Source organism: Dreissena polymorpha, chromosome 8, assembly GCF_020536995.1.
Source record: "Dreissena polymorpha isolate Duluth1 chromosome 8, UMN_Dpol_1.0, whole genome shotgun sequence".
In the NCBI taxonomy this organism is placed as follows: Eukaryota; Metazoa; Mollusca; class Bivalvia; order Myida; family Dreissenidae; genus Dreissena; species Dreissena polymorpha.
The window spans coordinates 81,773,718-81,792,006 of record NC_068362.1 but is presented as its reverse complement, the minus strand read 5'-3'; the positions used below and the strand labels follow the sequence as shown (position 1 = coordinate 81,792,006).

General features: G+C 34.6%; 1 protein-coding gene across 2 annotated transcripts in view; it reads right to left on the bottom strand.

The window, feature by feature from the left end:
* LOC127842965 (uncharacterized) overlaps positions 1-18,289 on the bottom strand; it is a 90,390-nt gene that overhangs the window by 15,077 nt on the left and 57,024 nt on the right. For both annotated transcript variants that reach the window (XM_052372771.1, XM_052372772.1), the window contains 3 exons: positions 14,197-14,456; positions 4,358-4,529; positions 565-738 (listed from right to left, as the gene is read on the bottom strand). In XM_052372771.1, coding sequence (XP_052228731.1) covers positions 565-738; positions 4,358-4,529; positions 14,197-14,456 — 606 coding nt within the window. The remainder of the gene's footprint in view (positions 1-564; positions 739-4,357; positions 4,530-14,196; positions 14,457-18,289) is intronic.

Below are 18,289 nucleotides of genomic sequence, written 5' to 3'. Positions count from 1 at the left end.
AGAAAATGGTTAGGGCTAATTTCACAACAATATTACTTAATTATGAAGAATTAATATATAATTTTATGAAAGTAGAAAACGTTTAGACACAAATTACTTAATTGAAAACCACAATCTTAGTGACTCTTATAAATTTCAATTTAAAAGATAAAATTGCAGTTCACTGCATGCGGGATAAACAAAGGCACTGTAAAGAAATAACTGCCAAACAAATGATATTCTCCTTCACAAGGGCATTGTGTGCATTAAGATAATGAAGCTGAATACTTTTTAACCAATTCCCTCAGTAGCAAAATGAAAATGACTACATGTATATGCAACCAGTAAAGCCTGCTGGTAATTCGCAGGCTGTTTGGATTTTATGCTGTTTGCTGCATAGAAGTACGTTAGGGCTGGAAATGAAGCTTTAAATCTTGAATCTAGTAAAAAACCTCTTTAATTTAATTAAATTTTCTAAGGGATTATAAATGCGGGAAAATTTCTGTCTAAGACAGTTAAAAAGGAAAATGATCTAATATGGGCGCCCACAAAGGTTAAACCCAATAGCTCTCAAAACCAGCATACCCGACAAAAGGACAGAGACACGTGAATTTGCTAGTTCCGGTATCTTGGAACCGTCCTTGTACCACTGTACACGGGGAACCGGAATGCCCTCTGCCTGACACGACAGCATGAATATTCTCCCAACGTTCACGTCAAGGTTGGCAGGGGGCGGGACTATGATGTGAGGGCGCTTGGCTGAAAAGAGATGTCACTTACATGACCAATAACCATACAACGTCATGTCACTAACATGACAAATAACCATACAACGTTATGTCCCTAACATGACCAATAACCATACAACGTTATGTCACTAACATGACCAATAACCATACAACGTTATGTCACTAACATGACCAATAACCATACAACGTTATGTCACTAACATGACCAATAACCATGCAATGTTATGTCACTAACATGACCAATAACCATGCAACGCTATGTCACTAACATGACCAATAACCATACAACGTTATGTCACTAACATGACCAATAACCATGCAACGTTATGTCACTAACATGACCAATAACCATGCAACGTTATGTCACAAACATGACCAATAACCATGCAACATTATGTCACTAACATGACCAATAACCATACAATGTTATGTCACTAACATGACCAATAACCATGCAACGTTATGTCACTAACATGACCAATAACCATACAACGTTATGTCACTAACATGACCAATAACCATACAACGTTATGTCACTAACATGACCAATAACCATGCAACGCTATGTCACTAACATGACCAATAACCATACAACGTTATGTCACTAACATGACCAATAACCATACAACTTTATGTCACTAACATGACCAATAACCATACAACGTTATGTCACTAACATGACCAATAACCATGCAACATTTTGTCACTAACATGACCAATAACCATGCAACGTTATGTCACTAACATGACCAATAACCATGCAACATTATGTCACTAACATGACCAATAACCATGCAACGTTATGTCACTAACATGACCAATAACCATGCAACGTTATGTCACTGTAGTAAAAAATCTTACGTAATGAGTACATCATAGGACATGAAAAAAAGTGTCTTGAATATCAGTTCTATACTTCAATTTATGGTGACCACATATTTTTAGTGTCAATTTTTTTTCTTTGGTAATGTGGATGAAGTTTACTCCAAAAGCTAACATTGTATGCAGACAAACCAACAGACAGATTGACAAATCAATGGACATACAGAATGGCTCAAAGATGACCCCTTCCACCTGTGGGTAGCAGGAAATGTCATTGGCATTGTAGTGCTACATGCTTTTATGATTATGTGACACTTGTTCTATAAAACCTTATTATTCTAGCATAACTGCTCATACTATTATATTACGCATGAGCTGATCTTAAAATAAATAAACTTATTTTACACTTTTTTCTAAGGTTTCATTTGCAAACTTGTCAGTACTATTTAGGAACCTTTTTCATAAAATATTGCAGTTTACATGGCCATAAATTAACTATTGTGTAAGGGAGTAATAATATATTAAAAATTATATTAATGACATTTCTTTCAACAGCTTAAAATATTTTATCTTTCACTTTGTGTAAAAATTAATAAAGAACAAAATGCTTGAAAGGTGAAAGCGTACACTGCAACATTAAATTTAAAAAAAACATTATTTATAACTATTAAAGAAAAAATATCTTTAAACATTGTATAAATCATGGCCATAAATTAACAGGGAGCCTCTAATTGAAATTAAATTAACGACATCATTTTTCAACAGCTTAAAATATATTATCTATCACTTTGTTACAGTTAAAAAACAACATCCACGCTTGAATGATAAAAGAGTACAGTGCTCAATAAATAACAACATCGTTGAAATTCGAGCTATCAATATCAATATATGAAACCGCAAGTGACATAAATTCAACTTCTGACATTTAGCCTATTGACAAATGAACATGTTTTTTTTGCTTGGTAAATGTTTTGATCTGACATAATTACCAATGTGGGTGGCCTATATATTATTATGAACACACTATTTGTTGCTTAGAATAATATATCAACATTAAAACAGTAAAATGTGACTGATTTTGGGAGGAACATGACTTAGCAAAAGTTAGTATACCATTACTTTAATATTGGAACTGTAGAATAAATTACAAATTTGATTTTGTAATTATTATTATTATACAAGATAATAAGCCATTTAAAACACAAACAACACATAATATACTGTACTGTTTATAACAAATGAATACATTAATCCAATTGTGATTGTGATACAAGTTATTACCGGACTGTTTACAGCACATAAAATATATTACATACCGGACTGTTTACAGCACATAAAATATATAACATACCGGTCTGTTTTCAACACATTACATACCGAACAGTTTACAGCACATTATATACCAAACTATTTATAATGCATTACAGACTAGACTTATAACAACACAGTACTTACCAGACTGTTTAAAACACATAAAACACATTACATACCAGATAGTTTACAGCACATTTCATGCTGAGCTGTTATCAGCACATAACATATGGGGTGTTTAAAACACACTTCATACCACACTGTTTTCAACACTTTACCTACCTGACTTTTTATAACACACTACATGCTGGGCTGTTAATAACACATTACATACCAGACTGTCTACAACACACTTCATGCTGGACTGTTCGCAACGCACTGCATACTGGACTCTTTACAGCATATTGCATAGGAGACAGTTTATAGCACATTACTCCATGATACAAACCAAACTGGTTAAAGCGCATCACATACAGGACTATTTACAGCATGTACAACCCATTACATAGCTGACTGTTTACAACACATGTCTCCAGTATGCATACAAGACTGTTTACAACACAAGACTCCATGATGCATACCAGACTGTTTACATTACATTACATACAGGTCTGTTTGCAACATATTCAGCACACATTACATACCTGACTGTTTACAACACATGACTCCATGGTACATACCAGACTGTTTACAGCACATGACTCCATGATACATACCAGACTGTTTACAGCACAAGACTCCATGATACAAACCAGACTGTTTACAGCACAAGACTCAATGATACATACCAGACTGTTTACAGCACAAGACTCCATGATACATACCAGACTGTTTACAGCACATGACTCCATGATACATACCAGACTGTTTACAGCACAAGACTCCATGTCAAAGGGTTTTCAGCACTGTCTGCGCCTCCGGAAAACGGAGGCACACTCAAAGCAAACGGACCCGATCCCAAACCGAAATTATTTAAAAAAATCCCAATTTCCAAAAATTTCCAATTTTTAAGAATGAAGTGTCTTATAACATGTGTGACTAACCAGTGTTTGTTTTGGTCAAAAATATCTGCTATAAGGTTTTGACTGTACAGTTCTTATCTCAGAGAGTAACTGTATCTGAAAAACAAAACTGCAGTACTTGAATAAACGTTGAACATGCCCAATATTGCATCTGTTTATACAAAGAAGACAAAATAACAAATAAAAACCAATTTATTTGTTAAACCACTGAACTATTTAAGCATGATAAATTCACAATTTTTTCCCAAATGAGCCGTTTCATCGAAGCAAAACTTCCCAAAATGGCCAATTTTGTTGATAAAAAATTCCCAATTTGGTCAGACTCCTTTTCCCAAAATAGGCAGAAACCCCCCTGATGATACATACCAGACTGTTTACAGCACAAGACTCCATGATACATACCAGACTGTTTACAGCACAAGACTCCATGATACATACCAGACTGTTAACAGCACAAGACTCCATGTTACATACCAGACTGTTTACAGCACATGACTCCATTGATCCACGCCTGCTGCTGACATGCCCAGTTGATGCTCTCATGTGCGTCCACACAGCAGCTTGCGTCTATACGCCCACCACTGACACACGAGCCCTCACCCGCCCGCTGCTGGGGACATCCGCGACCAATGCCTGCCAGATCATCCTGTAATGCAATCTTAATTATTAGTACTGGACTTGTAATTGGGGTGAAGACAGCTGTTTATGAATCAGCTAAGTAGATTATCATGATATTATGATGTCAATTCAAGCTCTGGGAAAATCATGAGTGACGTCTGCACAGGCTAATCAAGGATGACTATTTCTCTTTTTATTGTATATTTTGTTTAACCCTTTGCATGCTGGGAAATTTGTCGTCTGCTTAGATGTCGTCTGCTGAATTTCTAAAATTAGCATTTTCTTCGTTTTTTTCAAAGAATACTATCAGAATAGCAAACAGTTTGGATCCTGATGAGACGCCACGTACTGTGGCGTCTCATCAGGATCCAAACTGTTTGCAAAGGCCTTCAAAATTCGGTTCCAGCACTGAAAGGGTTGAAATAAGTCTCTTCTAATCAAAATTCAGTGTAAGTCAAAAGTGTTGTTGCTCATTAACCAGTGCATACTTCACAGGCTAATATGGATAGACACTTTATACTTATGCATTTAGCCCCCTTATCCCAGAGAAAGGCTCTTTTATAATATAGATTACAATCTACATTAAATAATATGCAAATAAGAAATTGTTTTTCAAGTCATCGCACTCAAATAGAACACGACAGTTACTAGTTTACACAGCAATTTGTTGAGCACCAAGTCCGAAATTGTCCTTTTATGATTGTGGAGAAAAAACTGGATATAAAAAATGTGCTTTGAATTTTATACAGACAAAAAAAAATCTAGGGAATTCCTATTGATTTATGCCAGTTATCAGAGAAATTTGTTTTAAATTTTTGATAAAAACCAGGACTTGAACACTTAAGTCAAACTCTGTGAGTTTTGTGTTCAATGTTATTTGAAATGTTATTGTTAATGATGTTAAGCTCAAATATGAGCCAAATAAAATCAACACATATTTTATAAGCCTTTCAATTGATCAATATAGCAAGTACAGACTAACTTTGAGCTTTGCTACTTAATTCATTGGACCACTACCTTAGTCTGACTTACATTTTCGTTAACAAGTATATTTTCTTTAACAAGCATTTTTTATCCCCACGTTTTTCGGAGAAAAAGTGGTGATATTGTGGTGATGTGCGTCTGTCTGTCCGTCCGTCCTGGCCACCTGCTCCTCCTACACTATTAGCACTAGAACCTTGAATCTTACAAACATGGTAGCTATGAGCATATGTGCGACGGTGACAGTAACGGAATTTTGATCTGACCCCTGGGTCAAAAGTTATAGGGGTTGGGGCGGGGCCGGGTCAGAGATTTTCACTCTTTTTTTTATGTTATTTTACATTAACTTCTTCATTTATGCACCGATTTACTTCAAATTGATACTGAGCCTCTTTTATGACAATACGGTCAATCTCAACTATGCATGGCCCATTACCAACCCTGGGGCGCCCCGGCCACATAGGCCACGCCCACCCAAAATTGCCTTTTACTGTAATTTCTTCATTTCTACACCGATTCACTTCAAATTGATACTGAACCTCTTTTATGACAATACAGGCAATCTCAACTATGCATGGCGCCATTACCAACCCTAGGGCGCCCCGCCCACATAGGTCACGCCCATCCAAAATTGCCTTTTACTATAATTTCTTCATTTTTACACCGATTCACTTCTAATTGATACTGAACATCTCTTATGACAATACGGTCAATCTCAACTATCCATTACCAACCCTGGGGCACCCCTGGGTCAAACATGTGGCGTGGGGATACGCGTCCGCCTCTGCCGCGCCATTTCTAGTTTAAATAATGAATTTAGGAATAAGTGAGAGGCAGTTAAAACAACAACACAGTTAAGTTCTTAACGAATTGGAAGCTGATGTTTTATTCATTTGTTTAAGTCAATTTAGTCATAACATCTTAACGACCAGAGTGCATTACAAAACTAGCACCAAGTTACGGTTCACAAAGGTTTCAATTTAATACACTTTAAGAACTAACCATATCTCCACATACAAAGACCCAACCTTGTTTTAAACACATTTATTGCAAATTTTATGAATTAAATCAATCTTTAGTACATAGGGTTCATTCTGATACACTTACAACAATGGTAAATGGCTTGCAGATTGTGCACTCACATATTTGATATTAAAAAACCTTGCAGCGTGCCATGTGCCAGACAATATGCAATTTCTTCTTTATCAAAAATTAATTCTACATCCTTTCTGTTCCAATTACATAATTTGAACCATCCATTCAGACAAAAAAATTCCCCAACAAACCCCCACCCTAATATTTCATAAAAGGACAAAAAATACTCTGCCCTACCTTTGCACTGGAGTAAATTGTTATATTTTGTTCTAAAGTTTACAATAATCATCATTGTACTAAATGAAAGCATCAGCAAAGGGCTGAGCATCAGCCAAGTTCTTAATTGATTTGCAAACATCAATCAAGTGTAAATTATCTAGCAATTATAATCATGTTTTCAGCACAAACAGTTTATTTCTGTGTTTGTGTAGATTTTATGTGCGCATGCCATTGGAATCACAAATCCCCAACAATTACAGTACAAAATAGACAAAAACAGTTTTATATTTTGTTTCATTATGATCAAACACAGCTGCCCAACCACTTCCCAGAAATATGAATGTTTCCAATCTCAAAATAAGCTACTTTAAACATAAAATATTGAATTCCTTCTACTATTTGAGCTTAGTTTCACATTGGTTGAGTATTAAAAACCAAATTCAAAAATTATTTGATTAAACAAAATTCGTAGCACTATGTGTTACATCTTTTTATTATATACCTATTTAATGCTTTTAACAAAATACAGGTTGTATCAATTGTTGAAATAAAAAATCCCGTATTACGCTACTCGCTGTTTCCAATTCCATATTACCGTACTAGCCGGACTACTTCGACCCATTTAATGACGTCACTTTACACGCATCGAAAAATAGAAATATTTTATATTACGAAATATATTACGTAGCACATCGTGTGACGTCATTTCTGTGACAAAACAAAATAGTTTTATCTAAACTCTGTAAGGACATGTCGGACGTGGTGTTTTTTAGCAGTAAACTATGTGTTAAAAACGTATTTTGGAGTGTGTGTTTATCATGCATAAATGTATATTTCGATAGGAATACAATAAAATAGTGTGGTTTAAACTAAGTTTCGATAAAGACATGGAAGATAGAAGTGGAAGTGCATATCGTTTTAACGTTTTTGTTATAAACATCGGATTAAAGTTGTCAACTTAATTGTTATAAAAATTGGATTAACGATGGCATTAAGGTAAGCGTGTCGGAAACCTGTATACAGAAAAATATCTAAAGTAATTGCATTCAGAGCAAACTTATTTTGAGCGGTACAATTTATCTGTAACAGTTAATTTATACGTTTTCATCGACACCAGTCCCATAATATGCTAATTAATAGTAGATCTTAAAAACTGTTTAAATAACTACTTGCAGTAAAAGAAAATATTATAGTACTGGTATCATAGGATGTGATAAAAAACAACACAAAGAACAAGACTATTGCCAAGCAATAAAAGTCCCTACCGGTGAAACTCCACCATTTTCAGCAATATTTCTAGTCTATTTGTTGCCATAGCAACCAGAATTCTTGACGTAGGACCAAAATGAAAAGACGTGCATAATCTCCTTATTGCCATCTGTGGTTCGAATGTTTACACGTTAATTTACATAGGCTGTATTCATACGCGTCTTAAATAAACTATGGCGTACCGTTTTAGTCATTGTTTTGTCAGTTTTGTTAAAATAAAAAATACATTTGTTAACTGTTTTCGTTAGTTGTTGTATATAATAAAAGGAATATTACGCTAGTCAATTGTTCCAAGAGTTTGTATCACTTTCGTGGCTTGTGCTATTTCGCATCACACTTAAGGCTCCGCCTCTCGTGTGATACGTCATCACACAAGCCACTCGAGTGATATAAACTCTTGTAACAATTGACTAGCGTAATATTTCGTATGTATCAAACTGATTTCTACAGAATTAAATATTTCACGTCTAATTAAAATATGGAAAGGAGAACATTTTGCTAGGGTCTCAGATAAAAATTCATACTGGTAAATCTGCACAAGTAATTGTTTTTCAGCGCTGAAAATTCTAACATTATTTATCTTTTCAACATGTTATCAAATTAGCCAAAGCCAAAAGAAAAAAATATCTTATATATAAATCAATTTTCAAATCTGTTATGCCACAAAAGCAATGAAAACAAACACATGTAGCTACAGACTAATTCAATCTGCAGCTGATTATACTTTATGGATCATCATTTCCTACAGGCAAATTACCAGTACAATAAATGCAGTCATCACATGGGCAGCTATGATAAGCCATGTGGCATTTATTCTTGGAACGTGAACAATGTTATATCAAGCAATACAACAGAACTATCTGTACAGGATTTCCTACTTACAAAGGCCTGAAGGTAATGGGTGCAAGTCATTATAGTTACAGGGGTCAAGTAATAGGTTGAGTGCACCAGTCGTGCTGATCATATAGCTATTACAGAACATTATAAGTATAAATTAATTACAGAAATATATATAGATAATTACATGCAGAGAAAACGTATTATGAGCCGTTTAATGCATTCTAACACATTTAATTTATGCAGAATTTAATGGCGATTTTAAAAGTTGTATGTACTGATGATATAATTATTACAGAACATTATAAGTTTAAATTAATTACAGAAAAATATCTAAAGTAATTGCATTCAGAGCAAACTTATTTTGAGCGGTACAATTTATCTGTAACAGTTAATTTATACGTTTTCATCGACACCAGTCCCATAATATGCTAATTAATAGTAGATCTTAAAAACTGTTTAAATAACTACTTGCAGTAAAAGAAAATATTATAGTACTGGTATCATAGGATGTGATAAAAAACAACACAAAGAACAAGACTATTGCCAAGCAATAAAAGTCCCTACCGGTGAAACTCCACCATTTTCAGCAATATTTCTAGTCTATTTGTTGCCATAGCAACCAGAATTCTTGACGTAGGACCAAAATGAAAAGACGTGCATAATCTCCTTATTGCCATCTGACCATATTTCAAGTTTCATGAAAAATATGAAGAACTTTTAAAGTAATCGCAGGATCCAGAAAAGTGTGACGGACAGATTCACAGACAGATGCACAGAGGGCAAACCATAAGTCCCCTGGGATGAAACCTGTAGGGGACAATAATAATAAAAGATATTGTGCTCCATTGTCACCAATCTCTGCATGGCCATGTGCAGTTACAGAATGATTGCACTCAAAATTCAATGTACAAATTTTACTGCTTTACACTCATCAATCACTCTCAGCACTTAGTGATGATGCATGATTTGACATCTTGTTCTTTCTTTTACCCTTCACTGCTTTATTGAAATCATTAATTCTTTAATGACCCTTCTATAACGACCCTTCTTTCAGTCGACAAAACCCCAAACCCCCGAATTGTACTATCAATATGTTAACAAAATGTGTCATACAACATAATTTATAAATAATTTGGTAATTTCAAAGGGTAATATAAAATATTTTGTCATCATTTACAAAGCTCATTAAGGGCAGTATTATTTATAAGGTAGTATAGGATCCTTATGCAAAAAATCCTCCCTTTCAGCCCGCTCTGGGAAAACAGGGCTTAATACTAGGTCGCCTTGGTGTAATGGATATGGTGTCCACATAGCGACTGGGAGGTCACAGACTCGATTCCCACCATGGCAGTGTTCTTTAAAAAGACCCCAAAAGACACCAAGTACTGGTTCTAGGCCCAGGAAACGGACTCGAGAGCGTTTATTACAAGCCTTAGGCTTTCGATACAATCAAAGTAAACATAAATATGTTTAAACTAATACTATCCCAGATCAGCCTGTGAATTCTGCACAGGCTAATCATTGATATGACTTTACCATCTAAACTAGATTTTTGTTTTACAGGGACTTCCTTTAAACAAAAAATTCCATAAAAGCGGAAAGTGTTGTCCCTGAAAGTACCCTAGTGGACTAAATTCATATTTATTCCCAAACAATTTATAACTTTGTTTGAAAATCAACAATATTTTTTTTTATACAGTACAGGCCAAACATCTTCTATCTAAATTTAAAACTGTCCCATTCAAAACTGCAGTACAGAGATATCAACTACACAAACTTTGGTAGCTTTTTATACATGACCCTTCTAATTATATTAAAACTAGTACATAGAATGATTCTTTCCCCATTAAAGTACTACGTAGATAGGTGTCAATTTTATTGGAATGAAATCAAAATTGACATTGCATTGAAAATTTACTCTTTCAGTGCTGGAACCAAATTTTGAAGGCCTTTGCAAACAGTTTGGATCCTGATGAGACGCCACAGAACGTGGCGTCTCATCAGGATCCAAACTGTTTGCTATTATGATAGTATTCTTTGAAAAAAATCGAAGAAAATGCTAATTTTAGAAATTCAGCAGCCGACATTTTAGCAGACGACAAATTTCCCAGAATGCAAAGGGTTAAGACCCTCTATGATAGCGTCTTGGAAACTCCATGTGTCTGTCGTATAAATGTCATCAATTTCGTAACGAGACACTTCCTACTGCACTTTCGACGTAAATATAATCCTCTCTATTACTATAAGGTGACATTTTTGTCAGGCATTTGTAGGTTTTGGTTTGATGCAGATTAATTAATTGTATGTGAGTCTACTGTGATTTATGGATTAGGAAATGAAATGATGCGTTGTAAATTATCTACATTATTATAGAGTATTAACATGATAAGTGAATAGACTGAAAAGGATGAATAATAATGACATTGCAAATGACAAAATTATGAGCATTTAAAATTGACTTTTAAATAAATTAGTTATCTAAATGCTTTTTTGCATTTTGCAATGGATTATCTGGGACTACACTTTACGCACATGAATTAACCCTTCCCCACTCAGAAGCAAAAGGAAAATGGCTATGGGCAAACAGCATAAAACCAGAACAGCCTGCGAGTAACTTGCAGTCTGTTCAGGTTTTATGCTGTTTGCTGCTGGTCACATCAGTAACTAAGGGATATAAATGATGCCTTTAAAACTTGAATCTAGCAAGAAAGGTCTTTAATAAAATGTAACTTTTTATGGGACTACAAATGCGTAAAAATATGTATCTAAGGGGTAAAGGATTAAACCCCATTTTCCCAGAGAGAGGCTTACTTCTATTCACCCCAACACAATTTATAACATGGTCTATTCACCCCAACACAATTTATAACATGGTCTATTCACCCCAACACAATTTATAACATGGTCTGAAAATCAAACAATAAATTACTTGATTCAGTACAGGCTAAACATCTCCGATCTAAATTTAAAACCCGCTCATTCACTACTGTAGTACAGAGATAATTCAGCAAACTTTGGTAGCTTTTTATACAGGATCCTTCTTATTATATTAAAACTAGTTCATAGCATGATTGTTTTCCTGCTAAAGAACTACATACCGGTAGATAGGTGTCCATTTTATTGCACTGAAAGCCTATTGACAATTGCATTGAGATTTATCATTTAAGACCGTCTCTTATAGCATCTCAGATACAGGAAAGTGTCTGTCGTCCCAATTTCGTAGCTAGACACTCACTATTGCACTGTGGAAGTCAAATATTAGCCTCGCATTAAGGTGAAAATTTTGACAGGCATTTGTAGGCTTTGGTTTGATGCAGATTTATTAATTGTATGTGAGTCTACAGTGATTTATAGTTTAGGAATTAAATTGATGCGTTATAACGTATGAACATCATTATTGAATATTTACATAATAAGTGAACATACTGAAAAGGACGAATGAATAATGAAATTGCAAATGACAAAATTATGAACATTTGAAATTGACTTTGTAATGAATTAGTTTTTTTAATGCTTTTTGGGTTCTGCATTTGGAATGATGTGAAAAATATCTACTGTGTTACTCTTAGTTATGAAAGATTACTTTTTGTCATTACTATTATCAGCATAATAAGAAGAGTTTTTATTTCCTTTTTTCTTGTAACTGCCTTTTAACATTTAACTCAGTAAATATATCAACAATTAGGTTACAATTTAAGCGTTTATCAAACTTATCACCAACCAGTTATTATTTTTTTCATTTCATTTATTTTCAATGATACAGAGCATAAATAAATTATGCTTTATCAAAGCAAAGCTGTAAAACACATTTTCATTCATGGAAGGAGATTCATTATCGCCCTGATAACATCTTGCGATCAATTTAAGATATTCATCATATTGGCAAAAGACAACTGTTTATTATTAGTCAAAAACACTTTTTATATGATCTTATTATAACCATTTCAAATACCTTCTGGACCACAAATCATTTTTAGTACAAATTATTCTATAGAACATGCCAATGAGCAGAGCACATTAGCAAAAAACAAATTTATCATAAAGACATATTTCTATAACATTTCCCGCTAATTGCAATATTAATACAATTTTAAGGAGCAAAATGCCTGGATTTGGTCTATGTAATTCGATAATGTTGTGATAAATATTTGTAATAAGAAAAAGAGCTGTCTTGTTTTGTTGGAAACAAATCTCGACTATTCCAAGCATGAAATTATTTCCATGCAATCTCATTTACTGTAAGAAAAACATTATTTTAAGACAGTTATGGTCACTGATTGTAAAACAATACTGGTAATAACTTTAGTTTTGCCTCAAGACAATATGAGTCATGTTCTGAGAAAACTGGGCATAATGCATGTACGTAAAGTGTTGTCCCAGATAAGCCTGTGCAGTCCGCACAGACTAATCAGGGACAACACTTTTCACCTAAATTGGCTTTTTGCTAAGAAGAGACTTCATTTAAACGAAAAATGTCATTAAAGCATTAAGTGTCATCCCTGATTAATCTGTGCAGACTGCACAGGCTAATCTGGGACGACACTTAATGCACAAGCATTATGCCCCGTTTTCTCAGAATGCGACTCATATAACCGCTTTCTGGGAAAAATGGGCTTAATACAAATGAAAAACATATGAAAATACTCCTGGCTTAAGCTAGGCCTCTCCCAATTAGAAGCAAAGTGATAATGGCTATATGCAACAAGCTTAAAACCAGACTAGCCTGTGAGAAACTCACAGTCTGTTAAGGTTTTATGCTGATTAATGCGCATCAGTAACTAAGGATTGGAAATGAAGCCTTAAAACTTGAATCTTGTAAGCAAGGTCTCAAATTAAATTGATTTTCAAAGGGACTACAAACCCATCAAAGTGCATATCTGAGTGTTAAAGGAGTTTAGTGTAAATTTTAGTAGATGTAAATGAGTGGAAAAATCAGTTCCAATCTGAATTCAGAATAACAACCAGGGCCTAGTATAATGAACATACTTAAGTCAATAATCTGACTCAATTATGAGTTTGTTCTCTTTTGTTTTAGCTGAGTTTGATCATAATGCTCAATTCAATATTCACAAAAGTTCTTTAGTTTTGAGGCTGACTCAACTATAAATTTGAGCAAGAATACATGTATGCGAATATTTTTAAGCTGAGATTTGAGATTGTTAGAGAATTGACTGACATTCTAACTACTCAGCTGAGTAGAAACTCAAATCTCATCTGAGGTAAACTTACAAAATTGGGAATATTCATGATAATAGTCCCCAGTGCCCCTTGTCATGTGATAGGTGCCTTACCTGATCCATCTTCGCCATACACTCCTGGCATCTCCCGCCATCTTGGGCGGCGTTGTAAGCGAAGCAGCCGTCGACAGAAAGGGCTACATTCCACGCCATCTTGCTGAGCGTGCGACGGTCTGCGTCCCAGCTACAGACTGACCAACCTGGCGCACAGAGGGTGCTAGCATACTTAACGTGCCCCACCCACTTTCCACGGCAGGCAGCGATTCGCGTGTCGGGAAAACCTGCGTCTGCTGCAGAAATGGCGCAACCAGAGTCTGGAAAACAGGGAAAGTTTCATTACAATTGCTATATTTTTTTATTTTTTTTTTATCATATATGAGCCTGGCTTTGGGGATATTGACCTAATGAATGTGTGTTAAGTGTCATCATAGATTAGCCTGTGCCATCCTCACAGGCTAATGAGGGACAACACTTCCAGCCTTTAAGGTATTTTTCATTTATATGATGTGTGTTGTCCCACATTAGCCTGTGTGGACTGCAGAGGCTAATCTGGGACGACACTCAACACACATGGATTAACCCTTGTTTTCTAAAGAGCAGGGCTCATAATGTTTTTTCTATTTATTGTTATAATGACCTTGCCCCACCCACCCCTTATGCATTCCCACAAATGGTCTCCATATAATGCATCTGTGTATGAAGTTTAAATACAAAAGATAGCAAGGAATCTTTAAAACTCTGTAAGCAAGATACAATGAATTCTGTAAATTGGAAAACATCATCATTCAACTTCTGTTAATGTTTTGAAAAACAACATGTTTGTCCACAATGTGGTTCAAAAACTCTTAACGAGTCATAAATTATGCACATAATTATAAACTATAACAATTAATAATCCATTCCAATGTATGGGTGGTGTTAATATACCAAATGGGCAAGCAAACCCACAAAAGACAGTATTAGTATCATTTTCCCATTAGACTTCATAACAAATGTAATTCTGTCAAAAGCTATTGTGAAATCTACAAATGCTTGCCATACAAGCTAGTTCTTAAGCAACCACCAGTCAGATCTGTTTACTACTTAAGTTGTGACAAATGATTTCTATGACCTGACATAAGATTCTGTGCTAAGCTCGAAGCTGCTTCAGATTTCAAACAGATTTTCTATTAATCAGCAAGTTTGTAGAATTCTTACATTTGCAGAATGGTAGTAATAATTCATTTGAAAACCATACTACAATAGTTATGTTTTCATTAAATTTTCTAAACTCCTACAAATATTAAAATCTTTGAAGATAATTTATCATTCTTCACTTGTTAACACATATTATTGGGGTGGTATTAATAGTGTCATCACTCAAATAATTTTGATCACAATGTTTTCATGAATAAGTACCCCTCCTCCCCCTGATTTTCTGCTTTTCTGACATTTGACCTCTAAGTGAGACAGGCTAATCAAGGACGATACTTTACGCACATGCATTATGCCCAGTTTTCTCAGAACGCGACTCAAATAGTCTCCTCATGGTGTTTATTAGTGGTGAGTTATCTTATGATGGCTTACATTTTTGCCAAGTTAATTTTAAATCCATCAATATAATAATGGTTCAGACAGTTCTAGCTGTTTTATGGCCAAGTTTAACTGTTGACCTCTGAGAGTGACCTTGTTGACCTCTAAGAGTGACCTTCACCTTTGTGGTAGGGAAACAGGTGTTAAATGCAACATGTGACACATTGTTTAAAAAGAAAAAAGAAAAAATTAATCTTTCGAAATATGTATACAATGCAAATTGTTTAAGGAACAATTTAGACACAAATTAATTCATCTTAAGTATATTCTTTATCTCAGAATAGATCTAAAACGGTGTATTCTTTATCTCATTATTTTTATTTGCAATTGTCGTTATCAATTTTAAATGGAAATATCATATGTTATAAATCAGTCAAATCTTTATTATTCTATATCTCATATTTTTTATTAGAAACTGTTATTATCAATGTTAAACTTAAAGGAATATATAATATGTAATGAATCAGTCAAATCTTTGTTAACTTCTACCATTACTTAATTTTATAATTATTATCATCCATGTCACCACACTTGTGTATTTTTGCATTTGGCTTAGAAGCAATTGTAATGCTTAATAGCTAATAAATGTTGTTGTTGTTGTTTAATGATGCTTAACCCTTTCAGTGCGGGAACCGAATTTTAAAGGCCTTTGCAAACAGTTTGGATCCAGATGAGAACGTGGCGTCTCATCAGGATCCAAACTGTTTGCTATTCTGATAATATTCTTTGAAAAAAATCGAAGAAAATGCTAATTTTAGAAATTCAGCAGAAGACATTTTAGCAGACGACAAATTTCCCAGCATGCAAAGGGTTAACATTTGTGTCAATTTTTCGGCGTAAGCTGTATTAAGCCAGCTTTTCACCCTGACTTGACCTTTGTAAGTGTCCAATAATATTCAAATAAAATTTCCCGCGGCTAGGTACGAATGAATACACTTCATTTATTCCATTGGCTGATTTGAGTATAACACCAGAACATTGGAAACATATCCGCGTCTTTGTAACACTGTTTTACTGCATGAAACAATTGTATCTCTAATGAAAAGGCTCAATAGATAGAACAGTTTTACAATCAATTTTCGACATAAATACAGTTTGTGCGTTCACCTTTTATTTTCAGAGAATTACCAGCGCAAAAGCGTTTATACTAAAGGCTATATTCTTATATTTAGTACTTTCTTGCATTGCATTTCAACCCGCGAGGTTTCGGATCAATTTGCGGCCAGTGTGTGAAAGTCAGAGTTTATACAGTTCGTCACCGGAGTTCGCATAAGGGGTTGCGATCTTTTCATTGAAGGAAAAAATTGGAATCTATGCTATTTTTGTCTGATGGAGTAAATAGTTCGTTTAGTCGCTTTGTCGATATATCAATATTTTAGGCACAGCCTTGGTCGTGTACAGTTGGCGTAAACAAGCCGTCGTTTCAGCAGCAGAATTGTTACCTAACTTTAATGCATTCCAATCCGCAAGGTATCAAGGTCAGTTTGCGGTCAGTTGCAGAAATCATTATATAAACGCCGTCTCGTAAACTTTGTGCACTTGAAGTTTGTTTTGATCAGAAAGATACTAAAAAAGATATTCGGCGATATTATTGTGGTATGTCAATCATCGATTTTTAATATTTTTTCAACATTTGCATGATAAGGACCAATTTTGATAAAATTAATTAGAAATATTTATCCATTTAGACCAGTTTATTAAGCATGAGCACAATAATTCACTATACTATAATTATGCAATTAAATAAGATTGCCGGCTAACCTATATGCACTCGTTTATTTTCATGTTTCTTGTGTTTTTCTATTCTGTAAATATAGATATCTGAGTAATAATATCACATAAAGCAAAATAAGCCACGAAATCTGGCGCAACACCCCGTAATTGATTTGCTTGTGATGTAGCTTAGAACTGTGCAGATAAAAGGCATCCGCTACTTTTTATCTCATAGAGATAACTTTTGATCGTTCATAAACATCGACGACAATCAACGCCGTATATCTTTTTTAAAGATATTTCTTGTTTTCAATATCCATCAATATATGACAAAGCTACAACTGAGACATTACACTTTCCACAGATGTATTGAATGACAAATGTACAGACAGACTGACGTACAGTGCAACTGCTATATTCGAAGGAAAGCATGAAAACAACAACATAGTCATAGCAGGTACAGTGGATAAATCATATGGGTAGCATTATGCAAGAGAATGTTTAATTAACCAAGCATAATGATTCATTGTAATAACACTAATGTAACCAACAAACTTTTGGATGCGGTCACGCCCTTCCATTATAAAGACACCGTGTTACCCCTCCCACTCTTTTAATGACCAAACACTAATAACTTGCATGTCTGGTGTTTTACTAATACTTACTAGATCTGGCATACAAACCATTAAACAAAGTGTCAGGGAATTAACCCACACAGGTTGGGTTAACAAGCTAACAGGTAGCAGTTGAATTATGGGATATTTCAAATAGCTTGGCATTTATTTTTCCCTACCTCTAACAAACGCATCTGTCAATTTTGTTTACGTTTTTTTGCATAGCTCTCTTCTGCCAGCTTAATTTC